The sequence below is a fragment of the Rhinopithecus bieti genome, unplaced genomic scaffold, assembly GCF_001698545.2.
Source record: "Rhinopithecus bieti isolate Rb0 unplaced genomic scaffold, ASM169854v2 scaffold_10351, whole genome shotgun sequence".
NCBI classification, from domain to species: Eukaryota; Metazoa; Chordata; class Mammalia; order Primates; family Cercopithecidae; genus Rhinopithecus; species Rhinopithecus bieti.
Window position 1 is genome coordinate 1,023,040 of NW_016806805.1, and position 12,298 is coordinate 1,035,337.

A 12,298-nucleotide genomic window follows, 5' to 3' on the forward strand; every position below is an offset into this window, starting at 1 on the left:
ATAATATTTTTTAAAAAACAAGGAAGTATATTCACTCTGCTTTAGCTGCTGGTTCCTCTTTTCTTGTTGTCCATCCTACTATCGAGGCTTCAGCTTAGTTCTACTACTGCAAGCTGTCACTTTTGACTTGAAATGGAATAAAGCCAAATATTACAAAATAGCTGTTTCCTCTTCTGGCCTCATCTCCTAGACCACCCCCAGGCTATGCCTGCCCATGGATGCTCATCCTACCAAGTCAATGATCTACCAGTAGTCAGTTAACAGTTACGTATTTTTAATACTTTCGGCACAGTATATATGCTACAATTATTCTCATTTTACGTCAACAAGGCACCTCTAAATTTTTTTTTTTTTTTTGAGACAGAGTCTCGCTCTGTCGCCCAGGCTGGAGTGCAGTGGCCGGATCTCAGCTCACTGCAAGCTCCGCCTCCCGGGTTCACGCCATTCTCCTGCCTCAGCCTCCAGAGTAGCTGGGACTACAGGCGCCCGCCACCACGCCTGGCTAGTTTTTTGTATTTTTTTTAGTAGAGACGGGGTTTCACCGTGTTAGCTAGGATGGTCTCGATCTTCTGACCTCGTGATCCGCCCGTCTCGGCCTCCCAAAGTGCTGGGATTACAGGCTTGAGCCACCGCGCCCGGCCGGCACCTCTAAATTTTAATCAAATGTTAAAATGAAAGCAAAGTGAAATGGAAAAGGGAGATGCATATGAAAACTCATAGAGTAACTAACTAGGAATGTGTTCGACGCAGAATTTTGTACCTTATTGAATAATCACTTCTACTTTCTGAGAGAAAAATAACTATCAGTCACAAGTAGAGTACATGACTCTCCCTGTGGAAAAAAGGTTAAGGGTGTGCTGTAAAGGATAACACCACAATACGGTTTTGCACTCATCTTTTCTAATGTCATTTTCTTACAATAATAGTTTAAGAAGTCACAATGAAACCTTACCTACTTATTCTTCATAAAAAGGGGGAGAAGAAAAAACACTACTACAAAAACATATTCTATTATACACTGTCTATGGGTTATATTGAGAGTTGAAAAAGTTTGTTTAGCACCAGCTGGAGAAAAAAATGCTAAGAGTTCTAGGGAAGACTACTAAGAAAGATTGTTAAAAGCAAGCAGCAGATGGTGGCAAAGAAATAGTCAATGAGTGTGTGAATGGTAGGAAGAGAAAGGAGTTTCAAATATCCACCAAAAAGGTTTAAGATACCATTAATGAAAAGGGAATTTACAATATGTCTCTTATTGAGCAGTTTCTGTATTATAAACTCTTTAATGTATCATTTCATTTAATCTTCCTAACAACCCTGAGGTAGACAGTATTTATAGTTGAGAAAACCATTTATTTACAGCAGTTGAGACTTTCCCAATGTCAAATAGCTAGCAAATGGTAAAGCTAAGATTTGAAACTGACCGGGCGCGGTGGCTCAAGCCTGTAATCCCAGCACTTTGGGAGGCCGAGACGGGCGGATCACGAGGTCAGGAGATCGAGACCATCCTGGCTAACACGGTGAAACCCCGTCTCTACTAAAAAATACAAAAGCTAGCCGGGCGAGTTGGCTGGCGCCTGTAGTCCCAGCTACTCGGGAGGCTGAGGCAGGAGAATGGCGTAAACCCGGGAGGCGGAGCTTGCAGTGAGCTGAGATCCGGCCACTGCACTCCAGCCTGGGCGACAGAGCGAGACTCCGTCTTTGTCTCAAAAAAAAAAGATTTGAAACTAAGTTTGCTTGAACTGGTGTCAAAATTCATGCTCTTAACCATTATGCTATAATGAATGTCTAAAACAAAAGGCTCTAGTAAAGACCCAATCAATTAGCTGCTTCTGATATTTACAATAACCAACATGCCATTGTTACACAGATAATTTTGTTACTCTCCTGAGAACTATGCTTAGTGATCTTTTTCCTCTTTTGTCTGACCCTACACCATGTGTATCCAGCATTAATTCTATTCATAAACTCTCTTCTTTAGCTAGGCTGACATTCTCCTGTCCCTTAAAATGCCTCCTCATCATTCATTATGCTGTTCCTCCTGGCAAATGTCTGGATTACCATTACCACCGCCACCACCAACCACTCCACCAACCGCACCTCATCCTTAGACTTCCATCTCCATTCAAGTGAAGCCCATTAAGTTTTATCTCTTTCATGAGACTTCTTTAACCACTTCAGTCTCTACTGACTTCTCCTATCTTTGTATTTCTGAAGTTTTTACTTCAGGCTCCTTAAATTCAGTCTACTTCAAGGAAATCATTTTTTTATGTCATTTCTTATCACAGATGAAAACTCCTTGAAAATAAAATAAAGATCATTACTCACAATATTTTATCAACTTTTAAAAGCATTAAGCAACTAGCAGGGAGCCATGAAACTGGTAAAAAGTAATGCTAGAGCAGTGACATGATACCAGGAAAATAACAAATCTGAAAGGAACTGTAGGACAAAAATAATTATGTAAGTATACTAATAAATGCTGTACCAGGTCAAATTTCCATTCACACTATAGAAATGTTACAGTTTTAAAACAATCTAAAGTGATGTGTCTGTATTATAAGCTGAAGTGAAGGTAAAGTTTGAAAAAGCAAGTCCCTTCTCCACCATACAAAGCAACTGTAACAGGAAGTTCTGTTTACTTTTTTCTGTAAACTATTAGCAATATCATATTACCCTGAGAAATAAATCTGCTTATAAACAAACCTCTATCAACAAGATTTCAAACTTTGTCAGTGGACCACTTATGTCAAATATGTAATTCAACGAAGTAGAACATTTGCGTAGAATAACCAAACAATGGGTTAAATTGTTCACCTTGGCTGACTAACGGCTAAAATTTCACCTTACTTGCATTATTTCACCCTGGTTGTGAAGCAATTCCAAATGCCACAGGACAATAACACAAATTTAGGAGAAAAAAAAACCACATGTCTCTGGTACACTCTACTTCCTAAACTACTGCTAACTTATCCTAGGCAACTGTTCGAGCTATTTTTAGTAAAACATATGTGCTGAGCAACAATTACCTTAGGGATATTCAGAAACCACAACCAAATAAATTTGTATGATCAATGATGAAAGAATTATTGGTTAAAATGGACTCAAATTGGAAAAATTACTTTATCATTGAAAGACTACAGAAATAGATAAACAACATGGCACAGTCCAGACACATTAATTCACTAGACAATGTATGACTCTTCTCTCGTTAAGTCTTTAAGCAATCTTTAGTCCAGGTACTAAGAAAATACTCAGGTTTGTTTTACCCATTCCCTTCAACCAGCACTTCACAGCACAACAGTACTGTATCTAGGATTTAGTAAAGTACTGTAGTTCAGTGTCTATACAATGAGAGAACTGTAGTATTAATAGTCTTATCTCTAAACTTTATCAGCTCATTATGATACAGAACTCTTTTTTTTTTTTTTTTTTTGAGACAGAGTTTTGCTCTTACTGCCCAGACTGTAGTGCAATGGTGTGATCTCAGCTCACCGCAACCTCCGCCTCCTGGGTTCAAGAGATTCTCTTGCCTCAGCCTCCCGAGTAGCTGGGATACAGAGATTCTAATCATTCCTTCAGGTCTAGGATTTATGATTCTACCTTATTTTAGGGAAAACACCTCATTACTACAATGAATTTTAATATACTGTAAGATAAACATGGGGTGTAATTTTGGACAAGCACACTCTGTATCAAATCTCTAACGGTTTTAACTAGTGACCTTTGTTTTATTTCTTTATTACATTTAAAAGCAAAGAGGATTGTGATGCCTAAAAATACTGGACTAACAAGCCAGACCAAGCCAGGCTAGTTGGAATGAATATGTACAACTTTCAGGTAAGAAATAGTCTCTTCCACATCCTCTATGAAGCAACCCCAACCTGAAAACTGTAGGTGTGTGCATGGCCAGTAGCCAAAATCCATGATAAAATGATTTCAAAATCATGCTAGAAGTTAAATATTCCATTTCATTATCAAAAATTTTATGTGAATGTGATCAAAACTGTTATGAAAATTTAATGGAAAGTTTTTTTGAACTTCTATAATCATGCTCTAAAGTAAAGGAACAATACCACAGCAATTATAGTAACAACAACAAAAACTTTTTTTTTTTTTGAGATGGAGTCTCGCTGTTGCCCAGGCTAGAGTGCCATGGCGCAATATCAGCTCACTGCAATCTCTGCCTCCCAGGTTCAAGTGATTCTCCTGCCTCAGCCTTCCAAGTAGCTGGAATTACAGGCACCTGCCACCACGCCTGGTTAACCTTTTTCTTTTGGATTTTTAGTAGAGACGGGGTTTCACCATGTTGGCCAGGGTGGTCTCGAACTCCCGACCTCGTGATCCGCCCGCCTCGGCTTCTCAAAGTGCTGGGATTATAGGGGTGAGCCATCATGCCCCGACTAACAAAAAACTATTAAAAGTATCTTTAAGAAGCAGTAATTTATTTTCTGTTCCTTCTCCCCAGCCAGCTAAAAGACAGAGTAGAACCTGCAGATTTCCCCACTACTTCCTCTCCCTTTTCCCTTCCCCCTCTACTTCAAAGAAAGTTAAGTGTAGCCAGGCATGATCAGGAAACCTAAAAGGAGGAAGTAGAAACTTATCTGTGTGCACAGGGAAGGAGAAAGACACTTAACAATATCAGGGTATGTTGCTTCAGTGGCCTAATTAATATATATCCATTACACTGTCTGAAAATGTTGGTTCAATTTCTCCTTTTAGTCATGTTTCTTTCCAAAATACTAAAAACTATAATCTATAATAATTGCATCCTGAAATAGCCAACTAAATGTCACCTAAAAAGCTGACCAGTGCTGGGTGCAGTGGCTCACAACCGTATTCCCAGTAATTTTGGAGGCTGAGGCGGGGTGGATCACCTGAGGTCAGGAGTTCAAGACCAGCCTGGTCAACATGGCAAAACCCTGTCTCTACTGAAAATACAAAAATTAGCCGGGGGTGGTGGTGCACACCTGTAATCCCAGTTATTCAGGAGGTTGAGGCAGGAAGAATCTCTGAAACCAGGAGGTGGATGTTGTGGTGAGCTGAGATTGCACCACAGCACTCCAGCCTGAGCGACAGAGTGAGATCCTGTCTCAAAAAAAAACAAAAAACAAAAAACAAAAAACAAAAAAGCTGACCAGGTTAACTAACTTAGTACTTGCTATCTGATATTCAATACATTCAAATCATTCAGAGAAAAGAGTAGGATTCAAACCAATGACTTAAAAGTGAAAGGACTTGTATTAATCCTGACTCATCTGTTTCCTAACCACTACCTCAGTTTATCATTTTGATTTAATGAAGAATAAGGCTATGCAACTTGTAAAGGAAACTAAAGAAAAACATACTACTACAGAATAAAATTCTGAGAAATCAAGGAGAAAGGTGGTAGATTGGGAATTCCCACTGAAAACATTTAATTAGATTCACAACAAAGGATCATTTGTGGAAAGTTTAAAAACTTACACGTACCTACCACTCTAGACTAAAAAATAATACACACAAAGGCCATTTCCAAAGAGAATTTTCCCCCACCTACTTAAAAAGTTTATAAAGGATAATTAGCATCCATATTCAAAAGAAATTGCCTCATGAAATTTTAAAACAGTGAGAAAGAAAAAAGCTCAATTAAAAAGCTTATTCAAGTGTACCCAAACTCCCTTTGACTAACAGAGGGTTACCCTAAGGTTGAGATAGGTCAAGGCACTATTTACAAAATTTATGCCAGTAACAGCTGCCATTTTAAGAAGTTAAGGAATTTAATGTACTGCTTGGACAACTGGTTATAAAATAATCAATCTGGTAATACCGCCACTCTAATTACACAAACTCTAATTTTTTTCTTCTTTCTAGAACATTTCTGTATTTCACAAGATTTATTTAAATAAATAAATTTAACCATCTTAGGTATCTGTAGTAAATTTTCATTCAAAATAAGACAAATGTCTATCATATACACATGGGAGAAAATATTTTTATATTTATAACCTGATCTTTTTTTTTTTTTTTTTTTTTTTTGAGACGGAGTCTCGCTCTGTCACCCAGGCTGGAGTGCAGTGGCCGGATCTCAGCTCACTGCAAACTCCGCCTCCCGGGTTCACGCCATTCTCCTGCCTCAGCCTCCAGAGTAGCTGGGACTACAGGCGCCCGCCACCTCGCCCAGCTAGTTTTTTGTATTTTTTTAGTAGAGACGGGGTTTCACCATGTTCGCCAGGATGGTCTCGATCTCCTGACCTCGTGATCCACCTGTCTCGGCCTCCCAAAGTGCTGGGATTACAGGCTTGAGCCACCGTGCCCGACCTATAACCTGATCTTATTAAAAAACCCTAACTATAAAAAATGTGCATAGAAAAGCTCTGCTATAAACCAACACTTAGTCTAAAATTCGTAAGAAATTCTAAAACTAAGGTATGCTAGATCCTAAATCAAGTGCTCTCATGGTAATATCCTTCCGATTTCTTTGAACTCAGAATTCACGTTTTTCAGAAACACAATGGTTAAAATGTCAAGTCAATCACTTCACTTCTGGAAGACACGGCATCCTTCTAGGCCAGAGGGTGAGTTAGTATATATACTAGCAGAGCAGATTAAATAGCTTACTAACAGAGACAATCATACAATTCACCAAACCACGTAAGACTTTAGCTCTTATGCCTCTGAAACTGTTTTAAAAAAAGTTAGGGTTTCCCCCCCCCACCCTCCCCTAGCATATTCTTTCAATCATTATAATTTTCAAAACATGTCGAGTTTTAGGCCACCTGGAAAGAGTTTATTTTTAAAAGTAATTTCTACATAACAATTTCACTTCTCTAAACCAAATCCAAGCTGAGACTTGGTTCCAAAAGCGCTAATAATACAACCACAGAATTAAAACATTAAGACTTGGAAGGTTCCTTTGATTTCACCTAGATTCACCTACTCTAACTCCCTCTAACTGACTGGGGGAAATGAAATGATAAGGTCTGTAGTAAACTAAATGGTATTCACAATTAACAAAATAAAACCCCAGGGAAAAGCTCCAACACCTCCACTATTAAACTGTGATTTGCTATGAAGCAAATATTATAAACAAAGAACAAAAGCTAATAATACAAAAAAAACTAGGTCCTTTAAAGAAATAAGAAAAATCAAATGGAAAGACAAGAGCACATCTATATAGACTTTAAGACATGAAATAATGTTTACACTAAATGAACTACCATCTCATTTTGGTGGACCTAACAGAACTATTCTAATTCCCTAAGTATTACAACTCCATGCACAACAAATCACCCCTCATTAACACAAGCTCTTGTTCTCTCCATGAAAATAATAGCTCTACATTTTATTTTTGAAAAACAGCAATAAGTCTGAAATAATATAGTATTAACTTTTTACTCCATTAGAAAAAATTTAAACTGGTTCACTCATCCTTTCCATGCAATTACTGTAGTATTTTAAAACATCTGAGTAAAAAGAAACTTATAATATATACATTTAATTCAACCTAAAATCTAAATAAACAAATGAAGGCCAGGTGTGGTGGCTCACGCCTGTAATCTCAGTACTTTGGAAGGCCGAGGCGGGCAGATCACTTGAGGTCAGGAGTTCGAGACCAGTCTGGCCAACATTGTGAAACCTTGTCTCTATTAAAAATACAAAATTATCTGGGCATGGTGGTGTGCGCCTGTCATCCCAGCTGCTCTGGAGGTTGAGGCAGGAGAATTGCTTGAACCCAGGAGGTAGAGGTTGCAGTGAACCAAGAATGCGCCACTGCACTCCAGCCTGGGTTGTAAGACTCCATCTCGAAAAAAAAAAGCATACACACAACACACACACACACACACACACACACACACACACAAACAAAAAACAAAAAACAAAAGAAAACTTCTGTGAGTTTTACTTATACCTGAAAAAATTAACTGGTAATTTCAACAATCTTAAAAAATATTTAGCTTAATACTTTTGATGAGTTTCTTCATATAATTAAAATCTAATAGTCAACTGGAAAATGTTTCCCTAATTAAATGTATTTGTATTTAAATTGCAGTAATGAACTAAAATTTATAAATAAAATCATTCAATTACTGACAATCTAAAAAAATTTCCCCTTAAAAAAAAATGAACTATTATGCTAAACTGATACGTATACATAAACACTAATCTCATTTTATTTTCATTAATTTACCCAATTCTTAACCTTTAGAGTTGAAGACAATTTATACTAATATTTAACCAATTATTTTCTAATAATGACTATTATTTAGAATGTCACATACTTTTATTTTGCTTACTTCTGTATTCCTTGCAACAGAACACTGCCTGGCTCATAGTAGATTCTGAGTATATATTGTTAATTGAATAAATAAATCGTTTATCCTATAAGCAAAATCGACTGACTGCATTCATTGGGTTTTTCCGCACAACTAGAAGTTAGATGAAATGATATTTAAAGAATATTGTTTAAAGAATATCTGCATAACAATAAAGTTTAACCGTTAAATTTTAAAAAGTAATCTAAAATTTCTTACCTGGTACGGTTGAAAGGCACTATCTTCAGTTAAAAAATCCAGTTGCTTATCTACAAGGAATTCTACTGCAGTGACTGAACTGGGTATACTTCTTTCAACCAGAGGTTTGAAAGTCTGCCAAGAAAAAAGAATTTCTAATGATAATTTTCTGGATAGTATCCTGAAAATATGAAGGAACACACATCAATACAATGTATCAATGTCATCACTACAGAGTCCTAGGATGACAATTAATATTAATTTTCATATTATAAACTATTTTTTTTTTTTTTTTTTTTTGAGGACGGAGTCTCGCTCTGTTGCCCGGGCTGGGGTGCAGTGGCCAGATCTCAGCCTCACTGCAAGGCTCCGCCTCCCGGTTTACGCCCATTCTCCTGGCCTCAGCCTCCTGAGTAGCTGAGGACTACAGGCGCCCGCCACCTCGGCCCGGCTAGGTTTTTTGTATTTTTTAGTTAGAGACGGGGTTTCACCGTGTTAGCCAGGATGGTCTCGATCTCCTGACCTCGTGATCCGCCCGTCTTCAGCCTCCCAAAGTGGCTGGGATTACAGGCTTGAGCCACCGCGCCCGGCCAAACTAATGTTTTTATGTACACCATAAGGTATTTGTGTTTATTTAAAAGGAACAAACTAGATCTACATGTGATATGTACATATTTGAGTATACTAAGTCCCAACTGTTTACCTTTTAAAAGAGATGTAATAAAATATGCACATGTGTAAAATGTCTGCTTAAAAGAGAAATTGCTTTTGAAACAGTAAACTAGGTTGGAGAACATATTTACCCCTGCCTTTTTTTGTTGTTGTTTACCTGTATTGTTTCTTATTAAAGAGAGCAGTTTTATTTCAATGTACACTTTTGTCTAGCTCATTCACATTAAGCAGGATTTTAAAGGATCAGGAAGTATCTGGTCTTTTAACTCCACCCCTTGCACTCTCACCCCCACCCCTGCACCAAGCACAAATAAAAGTCCCACAGCTTTGGTGAGAGCAGCACGGAGGAAGGGAGTAGAGAAAGAGTTGGTAAGAAGTGCTACACAAAACCCTACTTTGCAGTCAAGTCCAAATCTCCACTACTTATTTTTTTAAAAAGTCAATCCAAGGTCATTTCATTCCTTTAAGAAGATACCTTTAATATATGGGATTTAACTCGTATCTTGGGTGGGGGTGACAGGGACAGAGCCAGGGGAGGAAGAGGAAGGAAATAGGGATACAATGTATACATTTCTTTATGACTATCACACTAATTTTCAAAGTAGATGAAGATTAAATAAAATACAAGTGTCTTATATTCATGGTGCTGTTCTAAAAACTTGAAAATGAAAACAAAATTCCACCATTTAAAAAACACAGTGGCTTTACTATAAAAATTTTTTTTAAATAATTGGAAAATAGTTTGGAAAACGGAATTAATAACCAACTCAGTTTCTAAGTTACCTGTATCACATGCAGAAATCTTTCTAGCTACAGGGTAATTTGTGTTAATATTTCCACATAAAACAAAGCTTTTGGCATAGACAGTACAAATTCCCAGGCGTTTCAAAATCATTGTGTTTCCCCTTTCTCTTATTGTCTTTAAAAATATATAACATCTTGTTAATAACAATAAACATACTCAAGGGAAAAACTTCAAGATGTTTGGTTTGGAGTGGCTTTTAAGGAGTTAATTTCTATATTGAAGAAATTCCTAAGAGGAATTTCAGGTTGACTCACTGCAATCTGTAACAACGTTTCAAAGTTTAAAATGTAATATTAAATTTAAGCAAGTCTTATTTCTACACTATCTACATCATGAAGTTACAAATAATATTTTCTTAATTAACAGGAAAAAATTCTCTTACATTTTCACTTATTTTCAATATTTAAGATTAGAAAATCTAATCACAGTAACACCCTCTCTCCCATATCCTAGGCTAACCTTTTAAGCACTGTACTATTTATCAAAATTATTTTTATTTGGGTGAGAAATCACATTTTCAAAATAGAAAATCCTCATATTATTTAGCTATTTCCTTCTACTGTTATCATTTAACACTTTCCAATTTCATAAAATCCTATTATTTTACTTAACAAGTGACAAAAAGTTTGTAAGAAATTCAAGAGCATTCATTGTATTTAGGCTTTAAAAGTGTCCACCACTATGTGACCAATTGACATGAAATATGTAACATAAACAGGGATATTCGGCTGATCCCTACTGTAAAAAATGTTTTTTCATATTATATCACTGTCAGTTTAGTTTTTAAGTAAACTAGAAAACACTGGCATCTTCTGAAAAGGACTTTTAATCCTTGAACATTATCAAATGATCTATTTCTTTTCAAACAGTACCATGTCAGGTCAACCCATGAAGGTTAACAAAAAGGTCCACAAAAGGTATTATCTAAGTGGCTAAAGATACAATTCAATTAAGTAGGATTTGAAAAAGAAGTAAAGTTCTCCTTCTGGAGTGCCTCTTTCTTACGCAAATAATACAGGTGGCTTGCATTTCCTATGAGACCTAATCATTTTATAATATGAAAAACATTCTTCTGAAGAGAGCTCTCCTTTTCAAGGTAGGTCAGAGTTCTAAGGGTAAATTTCAACAAGCCGACCTATGATTTAAATTATTCTAAGTTAATTAGAAAAAAAGATTTCTAAGCTAAAAAAAAAATCTCACATTTTAAGATATCTCATTGAAAGCCAAGTAAAATTTGGCTACCAGAAATGTAAGAAAACTAGCTGACAATGATCAAATTTGAATACTCTTACAAGGACATGAGTACTTATAATCATTTACAAATGGAAGTCCAAAGTATATCATGCTTCTTAAATAGCAAATAAAAAGTGCTGATAAATACTTTTATAGTATTTGTTAAAGAAATGTTTCAATATTTATTAAATGAGCAACAGTGAATATGTGTGACTGCTCTACTTTAAGGAAAAATGAAAGGCAAACAACATATGAAGTGATATGAAAATACACCCCGGTTTTTTTAACTGGCAAATCCACCATGTAACTATTGTTAATTTGTGTATTAGTCTAGTATGTTTCAAAGGAACATTTTAAGTTTAAAAATAATAATAAACATATTTAAATAAAAACAAATGGGTCCTACAGCTGGTATGATGAATTTGTAGTAAATAATTGATGGGTCTAGGTGCACTGGAATGTAAAGAAACTAGAACTCATGCATAACTAATTCAACACTCACTCTAAAGATACATGATTCTATGAGTAACTTCCACAGCCTAAAGGGAAGCAATGAACTAACATCTGATGAAAGTCACAGTAGAATATGGCCCTAATCACAAAAGACTATTATTCAAATGCTCTAAAAAGCCTTTGAAACCCAAAATGAAAATTACTAACACTAAATGTTCAGTTGAAACAAAATGCTTTTTCAATTTTATTAATGGAGTGAGAGTGTTTTTTAAGGTCAGTTATCAGTGTTAAACACACTTTAAAAATAGTCTATGGCCAAAATAAATATAGTTGAGGGCCTGCGTTTCTAGTAGGGCCTACCAAACTATAGGAAGAATGCTTAGAACAACTGTATCCTGTTTGGGGCTCCATGCTGCACCACATTCCATTCACATGAGGAAGAGGCGAACAGATGAGCCCTCCCCGAAAAACATTTTTTAAATAAATCAGCTACAGCTCTTAAACACAACTCAGCTGCTCAAACAAACGATGTTAAAGCTCACCATTTCACATTTAACAGGAAATTCAAAGAGCTTATGTCTGCAGTCTTAGTTTCTAACAATCTCTGGTTAACAGTTAACAATTCCAAGTTAAAAAAAAAAAAAAA

The 12,298-nt window shown here is 36.3% G+C and overlaps 1 protein-coding gene across 7 annotated transcripts in view; it reads right to left on the reverse strand.

Moving 5' to 3' along the window:
• The window catches only part of JMJD1C (jumonji domain containing 1C), a 320,916-nt gene that overhangs the window by 92,275 nt on the left and 216,343 nt on the right, over nt 1-12,298 (reverse strand). For all 7 annotated transcript variants that reach the window (XM_017877575.1, XM_017877572.1, XM_017877577.1 and 4 more), the window contains one exon: nt 8,511-8,624. Coding sequence is in view for 1 of the 7 variants with exons in the window: in XM_017877571.1 (XP_017733060.1) it covers nt 8,511-8,624 (114 nt within the window). In the remaining 6 variants the exon portion in view is untranslated. The remainder of the gene's footprint in view (nt 1-8,510; nt 8,625-12,298) is intronic.